The 17,956-nt window shown below is 38.4% G+C and overlaps 1 protein-coding gene across 6 annotated transcripts in view; it reads right to left on the bottom strand.

The window, feature by feature from the left end:
• The window catches only part of pcdh7b (protocadherin 7b), a 107,959-nt gene that overhangs the window by 81,138 nt on the left and 8,865 nt on the right, over positions 1-17,956 (bottom strand). Inside the window, exon 2 of one of the 6 annotated variants that reach the window (XM_056749529.1) lies at positions 10,012-10,339. The exons of the other annotated variants lie outside the window; for them this stretch is intronic. Within the exon in view, the coding sequence (XP_056605507.1) occupies positions 10,286-10,339 (54 nt within the window). The 3' untranslated portion in view covers positions 10,012-10,285. Of the gene's footprint in view, positions 1-10,011; positions 10,340-17,956 lie in introns of those variants that run through there. 6 annotated transcript variants of the gene reach the window in all.

Below are 17,956 nucleotides of genomic sequence, written 5' to 3'. Positions count from 1 at the left end.
GTCAAGAAATTGATACTTTAAAGGGTAATCATTTAACATGCACAAATGCATTGTGACCTTTTCACAACATGACCCGCTTCAGGTCGATGTCCTGTGTATATTTTCTACTGAGGTTGCCAGGTTTCAAAACGTATGAAGGTGCTTCGAAAAGTATTCTATTGTTTATGGAAGTGTCTTGTCCATATGTTCTTCATTAAAACACCTGTAGACGTTGGCTACAATGTTTTCAACATTCATTACACATCATGGAAACTTTATCGAAAAAAGCGATCAGTAACCCAGACACGTAGTCCCTGAAGGATGTCGGCTTTCAGCTGGAGCTGGATCTTTGGCACGCTTCCCTCATAAGTCTTTCTCACTTCCAAGACCTGTTTAAAAACAGCTCATGACGTCCAAACAATGGAATTCCTTCCGGATGATTCAGTACCTCATTAACAATTAAACTTACGTTAGCAACATGTTCACGTTTAAGAAGTTACTTTTGTCCCGCCAACAATATCTAAGAAACGCTGCCAAACTAAGTACCTCATAAGCCATAAATGTTTCAGCACATAACTAAGAGAGATAAAAGATAAAAGCTTAAAAACTTAAATTACTATGTTTAATACTATATTAAACATTTGTCTAATATTTCATATTTCAAACCTCATAGCTCAAAACTAGCCTTTGATATAAGATAGTTTGAATGATAAGAGTGGATTTGATTAGGGACAGAAAATAACACTAATGCTGTGCTAAAATTGCATATGTTGTATGCAAAAAGACGTCTGAATAGGATTGCTTCGGATAAAAGCGTCCTCTAAATGACTAAATGTAAATACGCCACAATTTCTATGAAAACAATTCTTGTGTATTTTGTCTCATTTGGTAAAAAAAGAGATGTGTGTTTACATGTGATTCATGGTTTCATTTGTACATTCAAAAACAAAAAACAAAATTACTGTCAAGAAAAAAATATTTCAAACTGCAGGTTTAGTGATTTTCAAAAACCTTTTAAAAAATAAATTGGCATCTCAACAGCGAGGATTTAAAGGGCGCTCTGTATATACGCGAGTGTTTGTTTTGTTCTTTTCCAGACATACCAGTAAAAGCTGTTACCTTCCACGATAAGCTTTTGTCTTTCCTAACATCCCTCAAAATTCAAGGAGTGAAACAAAAGTCTAGCTCTGATGGAATTCTTTGTTTTAACACTGTTCCCATAAGACAAAAAGTATGTTTCTTCGAGATAAGCTTTCACTGTTCCAGACATGTACATTCTACAATTTTCTATGATTTTTTCAAGCATGCACAGCTTTGCATTCCTTCCTATAGATCCTTTTGTGTCTATACGCTCAGCAATTTCAGCTAATGTGAGTCATATTTGCCAACTAGCAGGTTGTGTATGTAAATGTGTTTGCTGGTGGAGAATATTGCAGTCCAGTCGTCTATGTCAAGCTGAGGGAGATGGAGGGTGTGGATGTAATTAACTATAATTTGTTCTGGGGACGTTATGAAACTGTTGGGTGCCCGGCAGTACAAATAGAGAAATGGAGCGAGAGAAGGAAAGAAAAACAGAAAAAATAAATTGAAAGATATAAACGGATATAAAAACGAGGCAGAATGCATTATTTCTTTTTTTGCAAAACACTATACAAGATGAAAATATGTCATAAGTAAATAGTGTAACGTTACAAAGTTACGAGAATCGCATTTAACTCTGCAGGGTCTCCATACAGCATTTCTGCGAACACTTTATAATCCCTTATAAACCTCTCTAGGTTGTTGCCTGCTATTTGCTAAATGTTCTTGTGTGACATTTTAAGCAACATTGTCAATCACGTCACAAATGAAGCTTTTCAGACTTTAATTACGTTTCACAATGACTGTTCCAAGTGTTTAATGTCACTGTCAATCTAAGATCTCACCAAGTATATCTAAACCTGAACTTGACAGAAGCACCCTGCAGGTAAATGATGGTTACCTGCCAAACAAACCAACCCATTGCTTTAAGTGAACAAGACCTAATGTATATCTAAGGCCACAGGACACAAATGCTCCGATTTTTCATAATCTATCCATCTAAAATAAGTCCTCTCAACCAAAGAACCCGGAAACAAAAGTTTGGCTGTTCCTTTGAAGTTTCACCAGCAGAAAACCCAGGCCAGCTCCAGACCACATGGTGAGATTTTCCCTCAGAAGACTATCACCACCCGCCTCCCTCCTGTCTAACTGAATAATGTTTTGTTATAAAAATTTCTTGTTAAACAAGAAATCGTTGAGAAGAGTGCTGAGCCGTCCACATTTCTGCATGTAAAGCAACATAAGTTTTTCATTTGCTGTGCTAAAAAACTGAGTATGAGATGAAATTGTGTAGCCAATTTGCGTCCTATTTGGTTTTAGTTATTTTTTACTGTTTGTTTGCTCTGAAAAATGTGTATGTAGCTGGTTTCTCTCTCTGTGTGTGTGTGTGTGTCGACTTGGATTGTATATGTTATTCGGGAACTGAACCTGAATGCACACCAACTCATGGGGACCCGTGTCACTGTGGGGACCAAAATTGAGGTCCCCACGGGCACAAAAGCTTATAAATTGTACAGAACGATAATTTTTGAAAATCTAAAAATTCAAAATGATGTCTACGATCTTTAGGTTTAGCGGTCGGGTTAGGAGTAATATATACATTTTGTACAGTATACAGCTCATAACGCCTATTGACTGTCCCAACAGAGATAATAAAACATACGTGTGTGTGTGTGTGTGTGTGTGTGTGTGTAGAAGATAATTAACCGAAATCTGTGGGGTGAATATCTTGTTTATTCCTTATGAGAGAGCAACACTTGATTCTGGAATCCTTCTGTGTCAACAGTGTGCGTGGCGGTACATTTTGCTGTTGTTCATTCATCGGCACCATATGCTCCTGTGTTCCTGCATGTTACCTGTCTACAAGAAGTACAGTGCCATCATACAGACTGAACAATGATCAAAGAAAGGAGGGAAGAAAGAGGAAAAGGGAAAGCCCGAGGCTTAGGAAGCAGCCGTTGTTCACAGGTTTTCCCTCTATCAACACCCACAGAGGCCCGCTTTCGATCCCTAGGCTAGATTACAGATCAGGCCAGGCTCTGAGTACGAGCTGTAGGCTATGACAGGTACTGTAGGGTAGTCCCTTGACACCTCCATATCATTTATCTCCAGTGGGTGGCTGGGATTTCTTCTTTTTAGGTCGCAAGTGTACTATGGAAACAGTAGTAAAGAGATAGTTCACCCAAAAATAAAAAAAATTGTCATCATTGAACATCGACGGTACCCATTAATTTTGATTGTGCGGACACAAAACCAATGCAAGTCAATGGGTACTGCTCTTGTTCGGTTGCCAACATTCTTCAAAATATCTTCTTTTGTGTTCTGCAGACGAAAGAAAGTCATACCAGTTTGAAAAGACAAGAGGGTGAATAACTGGTGACAGAATTTCAGGTCCCTTTAAGCCAAATATTTATTTACACACACATAGACAAAGACGATCCAAATTAGAGCTGTAAACATTACCCTTACTTATGCAATACTTGACTGCATATTAGAGGAAAAAATGACCATCTGTAAAGTTACTTAGATTCTTCGGCAGATTTTTTCGCCAACACAAAAAGTGAACTTTGTGATTTGGACGCATAATACCACATACTGAAGTGTTGGACTGCGTTGGAGCTCAAGTCCAGCACTACATTATTCTTATGAAATCTTCAGCGGTAAAACAGACCGACTGAGGGAGTTAGATAAACAGATAAAATGGCTTTCCCACACTAAGTGGGACTGACAGTACCAAATTAAAAGACAGTTTTGGCATGCCAATAGCAAAATTTGGGACAAAAAAGGGACAGAATAGGTTTTCAACAGAAAACAGTATATTTTATATTGAAATAGCTATTCGCAATCAACTGTCTTAATTATGCGGATTGTGTTGTCTATACAGTACAGTGGGGTTGCCCTATAATTAAAAATGTCATTTATACGTGCAGTATGAATTTCTCTGACCCACTGATATTTAAACAACATTTCACCACTTTATTTGACCTAGCTACATTACATCTTATGTTTTTTTTCTTTACTCCTACAAACTACAAATGTATGTTTTTTTTCTATTTCCAAATTCTTTTTGCTAAAAGAAAAACATCTAGATTTCTTTCATGTAGTAAATCAAAAAGCCCTACTACTAATTCCATTGCTACAGTTAAATCCTCAAGAGGATTAATGCAAATGATTGTTATTTTTGTTTAGCAATACATTCATCAGAAATGCTGTTTAATGAATGTTCTTTGTGTGTTCGCCTGTAAGACTTTGTTTGAAATAAGCAAATGCTGAGAAAGCAATTACAGGAAGATCTTTTTATCTTTCTTTTGCGAGCCTGTATTCTTCAGTTCCTATAAAGTCAGTAGTGCCTTGATGCAAATGGGTGCTGATCTTTCTCCTGCAGGGGGATTTACGGATTTATACAAGCAGCTTTAGATATTTTTCCCTTATTCTTCATTTTGCTCACATTATTATTCTAGTTTGTTGTCTACTGAACTTTATAACTATAGCACCACAAAAGGCACAGATGTACAAAATATAAGGCTACACAATACACCACACTCTTAAAAAAAAGGTGCTTCAAAAGGTTCTTTGATAGAAAAAAACATTTGGTTCCATAAAGAATCTTTAGCATCTGAAGAACCTTTTTATTTCAAAAAAGGTTCCTCAGATTATAAAAAAGTAAGAAAGAGATGGTTCTGTTAAGAACTTTTGACTGAATGGTCCTTTGTGGAACCAAAAATGGTCCATTTAAGGCATCGCTGTGAAGAACCTTTTAAGCATCTTTATTTTTCAGAGTGCACGTAGGTCACTTGGTAGTTAACCACATGTATGAGAAAAGAAAACAACACTACCATAAGGAACTATTGGGTCTATCTTAAAAAACACAAGACCATAGGTTACATGTTCTACTCTTCAAACACAAAAGTCCTCTCTTACTAAAAGAGTACTAAACAAATACTTTCCCCTAATAAATTTCCCAGAACAAACATTGTAATTTTACCATAAATGGGGACCGTAATCGTCCAGTTAGAAGGCTGTTTTGTATTCCTAATGTAATAATTATAAATGGGGTCCATTTTCATCTGGCTTGGATAATGCCCACCTGCAGAAGACTTGTGTGGCGAGGAACCGATGTGAAAAAAATGTTCTGCACCCTGCAGATGTTCGGTTATCTAAAGTACACAACTGCTCCCCGGGCCTGTGGTCTTTTATCATTTCTCCAATCTCCCAGTTTCTGCCTGAGAGCCCTGCATACCTCATCAGACTCCTCCTGAGCTACTTTTACAGTGATTTGCTCAGGTCAGATCTAGCCCGAGTTTACGTCTGGCTTAAACTGGACCTGGGTTTGACAATTGGGATTTGTTCTATATCTGGAAGACCGCGAAGGAACAGATGCATGATTTTCTCCTGATGAATCTGACAAGCAGCTTATGGGAAAGAAAGTAATAGGGGGGGGGGAGGAAAGAGAAATGAATAAACACAGTGCTAAGATGGACAAAGTTGGGAGGGTGGCGGCAGAAGGAAGCGCTTGCGTTCAGTTCACACATCTGCATCAAACAGACTGACACATCTGCCGTTATCTTGCAACACTCGCAGACACCAAAATAACAATTGCTAGGAGTGGGACGGGCTAAACCGCTGCCGCATTTTCTATCCGCTTGCTATACACAATTTACACTTTATTCTGAAATATCTTATCAAATAATTTTTGATAGCGTCTATCATCACAATTGTACAAAACATCTCCTGAGGTTCGGAAACACGACTATCCAAATGCCAACAAAAACAAGCAAAAAACTGTCGGTCTGTGAGCATGGAAGGTTAAGACTGCCAGGTGTTTATTGTAAACGTCCCTCTGGGATCCACAAATCAGTTTGTTTATATATGCGTAAAATATGATGACAAGTGTTAATAAAATTGATCTCTGTGGTCATTAGGAGCGTCCTGATAAAGCGGGGCGTTCAGGCAGGTGCCTGAAATTAACAGGCGATTACGAGGACCCATAAAAACAGACAGGCACTCTTGGGAGCTTGATGGATAAAAGGCAGCCATGAGGAGAGCCGTGGGATCAACATAAACAACAAATGACAGTGCGATCCAAAGGTCTAAAATTACACTGAAAAGTATTTTTCTGTGCATTAAAACTAATATATAAAAACATTTAGGATACAGAACAGTTGAGGTGACATAAATGATGAAAAAAATAGTACTTTATTCTGCACTGCATCAATTCTACCAGTCAAATAAAAGCACGTTTGTGATCATGTTGACGCCATTGAAAAAAAAAGGGCAAGATTTCCTTGAATCCACTGATGCTCACCAGATGCTCTTTGGAGCATTCTCAAATCATGCTGGGGTGACATGGATCATCAGATTTGCACAAACCGATGAAGTCCATGCCAGATCAAGTGTGAGCTGTCCTTAAAGCAGGACATAACAAATACTATGAATATAAAATACTATTTATTATAAACATAATTTGTAAGGACAATTAGTAAAACAAATAATAATACAGAGATATTTACAGTAGCGGACCCAGAATTTCCCACTCTCAAATATATATTGAGCTGCCAACCTTCCTATATCCACAAATTGTGATATGTTGGCATACATACAGTATGTATGGACTCTTATTACACATTTTCTACATCACAAGACTTCCTTTAGGTTGACCTCAATTATGTATACATATATTAAATTAAACTTCACAATTACACATACACTCAAGCAGCCAACACACACCCTGACCCCACTTTTATAAACTGATAATATATGGATATATTCAAGCGAGAAAATTTCCCTTGGCGCTGCTACAGCAATCAAATGCCGGTCATATTTCATTCCAAGTACATGAATACTGTAAACAGTACATGCATAGTGTCTTTAACAGGGCATTCTACTGAATGCTGTTGCATATGTAAGGCAAAAAGCGAGAAGATGTACCTTTTCAGAAAAGTGATGTGTAGTTTACGACACATCTAGCCCCTCAAATCTGGTGGGATTTAAAGATAGAAATGGAAATAAAGGTTCTAACATAAAAATAAAGAGAACCACCGCAAAATTGCGTTCCATTCTTCTGAATGTACTATTTATACATAGTGTTTACGTCAAATTATTACTTTTGATTTTTTATGAACTTTTATCTGTCTTTGCATTCTCTCACATTGCTGTTTGGTGACTTTATATAATTCCTGAGGTTTGTTCCTGTTAAAATTGAACAGACACTGGACTGGAATGGACAAAATAAATGTTGAAATGTTGATTAAAAGCAAAACTAGAGAGGACTCTTCGTTGGTTGCATAATAAATGCTGACTGTAGCTTTAAGAAAGAGAGAGACACAGAATTGAAAAAACGGAGAGAGGAAGGACCGGCACGAGCTGCAAGTAAAAATGAAAAATGGGCTATAAAGAGTGCAGGGTGGAAAGACAACAGAGCAGAAACACCGGGGAATCCGAGCAAATGTCACTGTCATTTACCTCACAATCGTCAGACTTTTATGTGAGAGATTGAGAGTGGAGGAGAGGGGAATTGGGCCGGACCTAAATGGAAATGTACATATATCCATCTGGAGGCCAGTTGCAAAGGGCTCTGGGGGGCTTCGTTCATTCTAGCTGGCCCGAACCAGCGACCTCTGAGCCAGATATAGACCAGATAGCAAATCCGCTGAGACGCTCCAGCTCAGGATAGAAACAGCTCACTCATTTCTCACCTGCCACTAATTAATTTGAGGACGAATATGCGTGTGTGTATGTGTGTGCGTTCCGCTTAAGTTTAATCTGACAGCTGGCATTTGTGTATGTGTAAGAATGCATGCCAATACGCAAGCACAACCTGCCAGTATGTCTGTGTGTGGGTTTGTAGCAAGCATGTATCCTTACAAAGAACATTTAGTTGATTTCGCCACATTCTCAAAGGGTCACCATACACTCAGTTTCTGAAGTCGTATTTACCATAATGAAACCCCGTACAAACAGACATCCTCAATATCTTAATCTCTCTAAGGTCCAGGCAGTGATTATGCAACCCCAGCAGGCCTTCCTCAGCTAGTTATCTGCTTTGCTTTCAAAGAGAGCTCTGCTTAGAACCCCGCTGCTCTCAAAACATCTCGGAGACACTTCACGGGAGATTATGCATTATGAACAGTCGCACTAATATGACTCTAAAGTATATTCTGATGCATCGGTTTTAATTAAGAAGGAGCCGAGTCGACATTAAAAATGCATGACTGAAAATATGCGGCTGGTCTCTCTCGCTCGCTTTCTTTACATTTCACCCCTTACCTTCTGCAGATATTTTCTGTTTACTACAAAGATGTTAAAATCTAGCAGCTAAGACTGTTTACGTCTGTAAACCGCTGAAGTCATAGAGACTTAATAAAAACACAGAGTCTACAGATGTTAAATGTATGTGGACAAAATAGATCCAATGCTTACTGCAGGTCTTGCGAGAATCTCTGACTTCTGAAAACCTCTGTACAGTTTGTGAAATTGTTGACATCTCCTGAAACTCTATCAGAGATTACCATTGTAGAATCTCAGGAGAGAAACATTAGGAGCAGGAGACTCTAACAAAAGCTTTCATTTGGTTCCTATTTCATCTTACTGCGGTCTACGAGGAACGATTGAAATATATATTAAACAGATCTAATTTGTGATATTTCTTTCCTTTGGGACGTACATCCTAAAAGCTGAACAGTTTGAACTGTGCACTGCGCATGAGATGAGCTCTCTCCCAAGACCTTCTGTCTGTTAAATGGGACAAATTATTTAATTTGACTACTTAATAAAGGATGGAACATAACAGGATAAGATTAATGATGGGATACAGATGCAAACAAACAGATTGAGCGCACAAAAACGTATTTTTAAAATGAGTGCGAAAAATTCACTGCAACTGAATTTTGGAGAGAGCCTTTATGCATCATTATCAAATTTAGTCAAACATAACTAAATTATTAAAGAGAAACAGAGAGAGACTGACTTCCTTGAGTGTCATTAGACTAAAGCTGGTCCAAACTTCCCAACACCCCAAGAGAGAGAGACAGAAAGACAGAGCCAAACTGGGAATACTGAAGAGTAAGATATAAAAGTTTGAACGTTCCTCCTACTGTTTTATTCTTATTATTTACACTTCTTCCTCTTGTATTCACACCCGGATTGAAAACACAGAGGCCCCGAGGACGCTTGCAGCACCTCCTGTTTGCCTGTTTTTCAAATCTGCCAGTTCTTTAGTACATCTGCTTAAGACAGACACAGAGACACACACAAGCTCACACATACGCATTCGTGGCAGTTGAATGTGGCTGCCAAAGTTATTTTGGTAGAACCCGCTATCCTTTTTGACATGTAGTGAATAACGCGGCCTATGTCGAGATGTGATTTCGGCATGCAGTGCTGCCCAAAAACACGCACACACAAACATACACTAACACACACATCTGTGTGCAGTGGAGGCAGAGCTAGTTTTAAAGTGTAAGGGGGGGCTGTGATGTCACTATATGGAGACAGTATTTTAGAGCTGCTTGATGTAGGGCACAGAGTGCATTAATATTCATTGACTTGAGACGACAGTGTCAGGTAATAATTCTAAACCGACTGGCCAAATATATATTGATATAGGTATCAATCGTAAATTAATCATTTCAATTCAGAAACTCTTGTGCACTGAGTCTCAAATCCTCAGAAATTTTCAAATTAAGATTTTAATAATAAATCATATTTTTTTTCCTAGAGCTCAACTCAGAAAGGTTAAACCTGAAAGGTCAACAATATACCTTCCTAACAATAAACTACAGTGGTCCACCACATATTGATTTGTGGTATATTAACATACACATATCATTCTTAAATCTCAGCATTTAATGTGACATTCATACTATTAAGTTCACATTACAATTTACCTTCATCCCCTTAATGGGAGCCAACAGGATCACACTACATTTTTTTACTTTTTTTACATAAGCGAGTGCCCCGGCCTGCATATCAATGCAACTCCGTTCTTGAATCTGGACTTTAAAGAACATTATGTAAAATCACTATACAAGTGGGCTTTTAGCATCTATTCTCTCTCTCCATTTGCATGAGCAGGAGCGGTTCACATCCAGACATTGAGAACAGCACCACTGTACTGCCCTGCAGTCCTCTGGACCGTTTGCTTCACATCCATCCAAACCCAGAGTGCTCGTATTCGAATCCATACTCAGCCCATCCTTTCATGTCCCTCCGGCTCAGCCTTTCTCCACTAGCCAAACTTTTTGACAGACTGGAAAGAGAGAAACAAGGGAATGTCTTGGCTCTAAGGAAAGATGAAAAACAGAACAAATCGAGAAGAGGAGTTTTAACAGTACAGACTTGATGAAAGCATATGGAGCAGGTTTGTGCTCAACTGTTGCTTCAGATTTGTTTTCGAGTAGAAATTCCTTGGCCTCTCATTAGTGTGTTTGTCGATGTTAACAGACACATTTGAATGTGTGTATTGGGGGGTTGATAAGATCCTGTTTAATCCATTTCGAAAACATACAGATACTCGGTCATAAATATTTACCACATACCAATTCTTTAAATGCCTGAACTGACTTTATTTTTTACTGTAACTGAGAACTAAGCAACATCACATCTCCCTATAATAATCTGTTCCATACATGCTTAACCTAGGTTCATTCATTGGAATGGTTATCTTCCATTTAAAGCATCAAAGCTTTAACCATTGGAATTTAAGCATCATTTCACGTTTTTGAACAAGGACCTCTTTGAAGCTGTAGACATCATTTATTATAATCAATGGTGGTCAGGCTGTGAGAATATAGTCCATATCTGAAGTAAGGCATGGCTCTGCAGTGACAGATTTATGATTGTTGAGTCTTGGACACAATGTGTTTAAATCCACAATGTTTCATGGGCTTGTTTAACACCACGTTTGAAGCGTTTCCAGGACACCATAGAGATGTTTGGCCCTTGAAACTTTCTTCTGTTGCTCTCTTGGTCTGTCTCTCTGTGATAATAGCAGTATAAAAGAAAGAAAAACAATGCTGGCTAGCAGAGTTGGACTTGTGTGCCAAGAGCTCCAAGCTTAGCCAGGTCTGCAAGTGCTTTGTTGAGTTATGTGACCGCGCTGTAAAAGCCAGTGCCCCTCTCTCACGGCTAATTGAATCTTCTGAATTGACTGATCTCCAAAAACTGAAGACACAAATTACCAGTGGTCCTACAAAGCACTCCTGAGAAGGGACCCCTAAAAGGACAACAAACTATGTGAAACACCAAAAAACTTTTTTCAGAAACGTCAGCCAGTAATTTGCTCACATGGCCACCAAGGTTGATGACAATGGTATCTTTCTCACACTCTAAATCGACAGTGTTTGACAACAAAATATTGAATATATGTGAAAGAAGTTTTTTCGTCTTTATCACCTAGCATCTATATTTGTGTGTGTGCACTGTACTTATATAAACTGTATATATATGTATACCAACCTACCTATCTATATGTATAGACTGTATGTATATATATATACATACATTTAGATACTAGGTAGGTTGGTAGACATATATATAGATAAATATATATATAAAGATAGATAGATATCAATTCATATATATCAGAATCAGAAAGAGCTGTGTTGCCAAGTATGTTTGCACATACATGGAATTTGTTTTGGTGCCAGGAGCATCCAGTACACAGAATCAGCAACACACAGAGACCATCAAACAATAGAATACAGTTACACAGATGATTTAAATAAGGGCCTATGAGTATAAAAAATAAGAAATACAATACAATAAACATAAGAGTAAAGCTATAGAGAGTAAAGTTATGTGTGTATGTAAATATGTATGTACATACATGTACATCCTGTACATACATACTCTCTCTAGGTGGTCTTTTAGGTAAGCTGGCAGACTTAATATGAGCCATAAATTCAAGGATGCAACATAAACATACTCCTAAAGCGAAGATCCCACCGAGCCAAATCATGCAAGTGCAGATAACGTGCGGCGCTGTTTAAGAGGTTGCTGATGGTATTGTCGTCTCCTCCATTCAACTGAAAGGAGCGGAAAGTCTTTTCACAAGGCTTTTGGAGAATAAGCAAGCACACTGTAAATCTTTCAGGCATACTCTAAGTACGGGGGTGTTGCCTCTTGTGTAGCAGTGTGGGCTTATAATCTCTCCTCACATACGGCTCATGTGACATATGAAAATGAGGGTCCTCTTAAAGACTGCTCCAATTCTTTCACCATACTTGAGCAGGAGGGCTAGAGGTTTAATAACTAGCTTGAGGTTTTTGGGAATAGCCCATTACAATGTCATCTATTATACACTAGAGCATGTGCATTCCTGAGATGTACTGTGAGCCACAGAGTTTAGCCACCATTACGCAAAAGAAATCATGTACCTTCCTTTAATAGTTCATTTCGTCTTTAATAACTCTGCAACACATCTAAATGGAATTTAATAATGGCTGATTAAAAATGAATTGATTAAAGAAAAGCCACAGTTTCTGTGGGACTTCATTTCTGCTTAATATTTTCCCTCCCTGTGCCATTATGACAGAATATTTTTTTGTAATGTATTTGTTACTCTAATGGCTTCTGTTTTTGTTGTCCATGACGGATTTCATTTAGCAGCTGGCTAATGGGGCCGATAACAAACCTGAGCTATTTTCTGGCACATGTGAAAAGCCTGATGTCTTTTCTCCTCCGGGCATTCCCACAATTCAAGGCCTGGCCTGTAATTCATGACGGACTATAATGTCCAAGTGTTGCAATGACCCCCACCTCTGAAGTAAATTGGTTGTAGAAGAGTCACAGAGGAAGCTTAGATTATCACCCCACCACCCCTTGTAAAAAACAAGGGCGACTGAAGATGTTGGCCCTCTGGACCGGTTATTATATTGGCGGGGCTGCTGGTGTTGAGTCTGTGTGAAAATTTGAGATCAAGGGGGTTGATGTCTGGACGAACACAACCTAGTGATTACAGGAACTGTCTTGAGAAAATATAGGTGGAGTGGGAAGAAAAGATGGGATTGTAGGGAGCAATAGAACGATCTCTCTATATATATTTCAGTCCCCTAAGGTTTTAATTCAGGGTAGTGTCTCTGTAGAGAGCACAGGTAGACTCTATAAATCTGCTAGCTGGTGAAAATTAAATGACCATAGACCCAATACTTGCAGAGGAATTGTTTTCGGCCTATAAAAGACTTTATTAGAGGGGAGTTTGCTTGCCTCTCATATGTTTCTCTGTCACACCCCTCACGCCGCCCACATATAGACGTTTTGTCAGAATAAACTACATTTTATCAGTCAGCGAAAACTGAAATATATATAAACACTTTAATCTGATAAATACTTACAATATTTATAAAAAAAATAAAATATCATGTCAAAATATTAAACACAATGGTGTTCTGACAATAAACTTACAATTCACCTTAAAATTTACTCACCCACTTGTCATTCTAAACCTGTATGGCCTTCTTTCTTCTGCAGAACACAAAAGAAGATATTTTGGAAATGTTGGTAATCAAACCACGGCGATACGCAATGACTTGTTTTGCACTGGTTTTGTCTCCATACAGTAGAAGTGAGTAGGCACCACCATGGTTTGGATATCACCTTTCTTTAAAATATCTTCTTTTGTGTTCTGCGAAAGAAAGTCATACAGCTTTGAAATGAAAAGGTTGTGTAAATGGGGAGTAAATTTGGGGTGAACTATCTCTTTAAACCATCCTGAACTACTGAACTAGTAACTACATTTTAATATAACACTGTACTATTGTGAAGGCTTTCAAAAAAAGTAAGTAAACAGTACATGAAGTAAAACAACATCAGCACAACCTGATTAATATTCATGAGCCAAGCCATCACCACCTCATGACAAAAGCCAGTGGTTAAAACTTATCTGCTTTCTCAGACGTTCCCTGAATCAATCATGGCGCTCCAACTTTAATAAGCTGAATATATTGCACCATTTCATATGATTTTCCCATCCTGAAGTCTGATATGATTCCAACACATGTACACACTTTGGCACCCGACCATCATTCACAGAGTGAACAAGCACACTTCCATGGCATAGCCTACCCTGAATCACAATATAATTCACCTAATCACCCGTCTTATTCCACGTTACGGCAAGAGAGGGAGGACACCGGATCGCGGTGGCTGAAATTAACATGACTGAAAAGGCCCAGGGGACTCCATAATTCAGCTGATTTTATAACAGCCTCTCATAAACTCCTGAGCGTGACCTTCATTTTTCAAGGGCCGCCCTGCAATCCGTGCACTGACAAGATTTATTGGCCAGCACTAATAGCCTGGTCTCTTTTTGGTGGCCTCTCATCGATATAATGCTTCCTGGCTAGTCGGGTGAGGTGGCATGTGATAATGAATACTTTCGCTACCTGTGAACGTCCTGGATTATGTTTCGTAATGAAAATGTGAACTCTGACAATTATATGGAAAACACCCATTAAAATCCTCAGTCACCAAAAGATCTATTGTTTCCTTCAATTTTGTACACTTTCTGGGTCATAGCTTTCTTATTTTTTGAGATCAGCCATGAATCTAATGCACTCACACACACGCGCCCAGACACCTTTCCTCGCATGCAGCTAAGTGACAGTGTTCTTGTGATGGAATGGCTGAACCGTAGAGACCCTTGTTGCAGCGGATTTTCTCTCTCTCAGACACAAACACACACTTACACACCCACACCTTGGCCTTGCTCTGGCTCAAGAGATGCAGTGCCACACGGCTCTCCCGCAACTTGATGGATGGCCACTGAACCTTTTCTCTCCTGCCCCACACAAACACATAATCTCATTTGGGAACAGACTGGACACGCACGCACACATGCGGCTGTAATCTCTTTTTGTGGCTCGAGGAATGACACTGTGACAAAAGAAATGGATCCTATTGGCAGAGCCCAGTCTGTTCTATCCAACGCTTATTCCATTCCGTTTGAATCCCTTCAGCCGCATCTCTTTTCCATACCAATGAGGTCTTGGTGATGAGAAGCAGTTTCCTTTACACAAATATGTAAGACTTTGTGCATTATTTATACCGGCCCTGGTGTTTAATCTCCATTTATGCAGTCAAAAGATCAAAACTCACTTAATATTTCAGGCCTCACTCGTGTGCTTTACGTTTGGGCAGAGCAAATGTTAAGAAGGCAAACAAATGCTTGGTGGCGGACTGCGCGCAGGTATACGAGTCTTGTTTTGTGCCTGCTCGAAAGATCTGGGTCACATTTCATAAAACCATCTGGATTTGGAAAATTATATTACTCACTTTAAGATGTCTTCACACACAACATACATTTATTTCACTATATTACAGGTGAAATCACAAAGACTTCATGTCCATCCCTAATCTATTCCTCAAACCATCTTGATAAATTTAATAGAAAACATGATTTGGACGAATAATTAACCTTTTTTTATAACTTTAAAGGGTTTGATATGTTTTACAAGTATAGTCAAAGCTATATACACAAACACATATTCCATTGCAGTGTGAAGTTGTCAGTCATATTTGGTGTGTATTATTTTAGTACATACTGTACAACCCACACAGACATACACCAGCCAACATGAAATCAAGAAAGACGCCATTTACATCTTTAATACACATCCGTGGTCTTATTTTGAGTGATTTATCTGGGGACGTTATTCCAAAGAAACAAAGTACGTCTTCATAATCTTTCATCAAATGAACTAACTCACTCATCTTCTGAAACATTGTTCCTTTTCAGCAGACATCACAAATATCTTTTCAATTCTCTCCATTAACCTCCTGTCATATTGAAAATCCTGTTTCACTTGGGAATACATCACTTAACAGTTGTAAAATGGTCTGCAAACACAGTTTCATGACGCCTTTAAAAAGATGCACCAAAGACCACATCAAAGGCCTATCTCACAAAGTGTGCGGAACAAATGTCATGGAATAGGGTTATTTTATCATGAGATGGCAATAAAGCTCAACTTGACTGTTGTTGTGCTATATAAACTTTGCTGTAAACTTTTCCGAAATTACAATTGGAAGAATAAAACATTTTTAAATCATATAAAAAATCATATAGAAACTTGTTTATTTTAGACTTCTTTTAAAATATGAACTTGATATTAATTTAAAACCCCCTTTAAAACAATAATACTAATAGCTCAATTTATAAACTTTTAAAAAGTGAGTGACTTTTATTTGCAATCTCATCCCCAGAGAAAAACCTGCTCTAAATCAGGTTAGCCGTGTAGCCCAAGTTACCATGGCGATGAACAGTGCTAAAAAACAATCCACCTTATTATGAGCGAAAAACCACAGTTTGTTTAAACTGAAACTCACCCATGTAGCTTTGTGAGAGAGGCCCCAGGCCACAAACATTAACACGGCACAATGAAAACACAACTATTTCACCTTCAAACCAAGAGAGCCGTTCTGAACTTAGTTTGATCCCTGTTCGCCTTCTTTGTGTTGACGACAGTCAACTATTCCCTGAGTTAGCCTGTAACAATGCTACGTGGTGGTGCTTTTTACAAGCGTCTCTTACGTAAACACAGACAGGGCCGGAGCTGCGGAAACAATAACACGAGAGCAGACAAACAGACAGATGTGCACACGTGGTGTCACACAAACACTGCTCTCATCAGGATGGTGTGGAGGTGAGATTACATTGACAAGCCGCCATGGAAAATAGATAGATCGAGCTCGAAATTCAAATGAGATGGACCACTCTATAAGCACCGAGGTAAAATACTGATTTACACCTGTGACTGCACATTAGTCATATTTTATATTAAAGCAAAAATGATGGCAGTATGTTTTTTTGGCAATCATAAAGAGCCAGCATGAACAATATTATTTGACAGAATACTGTAATGACTATTATGTTTAATTGTTAATATTTATTAAGTTTTTAGTATTTATTATATACTATTGTCATTGGAACAAACACATTTAAATGCTTAAATATGAATAGTTTAAGCAAACCACAGACCTATAAAAAAATAAAGCAAAAATAAAGTTATTCGAATTATAAATATCAATGATAAAAGTATCATTTATTATAGTATATTATGAATTATTATTAAATTAAATTCTGTCTTCGAAAGTAAACAAGCTATGTTCTGACAATGTGCCTTTTATATTTGACAAACATATAGGGTCTCCACAATTATTAACCAAGAAAATAAGAGGTTTCATAATTCCTTATGACAACGATCAATGTTACATGTCTATCATATTTTTGTTGATACCATTTTATAAAAGTAATAAGCCACTCCGAGCTACGCTTCACACTCCTTTCTCAACAGCAAACGCAAATTGGGTAAAAATCACTGTGGTCCTCAAGTGAAATACTGACGGACACACTAACACACAAATGACAGACAGAAAAGCAGGGTTTAGGACAAGAATCTGCAATATTACACTTTGGTGAACTGCAGGAAATGATACAGTCGAGAAGCACGTGTGTGGGCCCGTTTTCAGGGTTATAATCTAGTGCACTCTGCAAGTTTGACACCAACGGAATTGAAGTACAGACGGGGGTTAAGCACACACAGCGATGATACTGGCACTTACAATCAGCACAGCGGCAACCAATCAAGAGATGATCTCGCTTTTTCCTTCGCTCCGGCCCCTGCCGCATTTTTTTCCGACCTGCAATCGTCGCTTTGATCATTTTAGCATGATGAACGTTACGAGTGTGTCTCCATAGCTTCAATCATAACTATCACGGACCACTGTGACCAAACCACTACGAGAGAGCATAGAGAATAAAGAGAGGAGGAAAGAGGAAGACAGGCAATGGAAGAGAAGGGGAGGGAGAGAGACTCCTGGCGCACTTGAGCTACATCAAGCTGTCAACGGGCAACTGAAAGGATAGATTACTTACAGTAACAGATGGAGGGAAAAAAAT

Source organism: Triplophysa dalaica, chromosome 1, assembly GCF_015846415.1.
Source record: "Triplophysa dalaica isolate WHDGS20190420 chromosome 1, ASM1584641v1, whole genome shotgun sequence".
In the NCBI taxonomy this organism is placed as follows: Eukaryota; Metazoa; Chordata; class Actinopteri; order Cypriniformes; family Nemacheilidae; genus Triplophysa; species Triplophysa dalaica.
The sequence above is the reverse complement of the archived record's forward strand: the minus strand, read 5'-3'. Positions and strand labels throughout refer to the sequence as shown.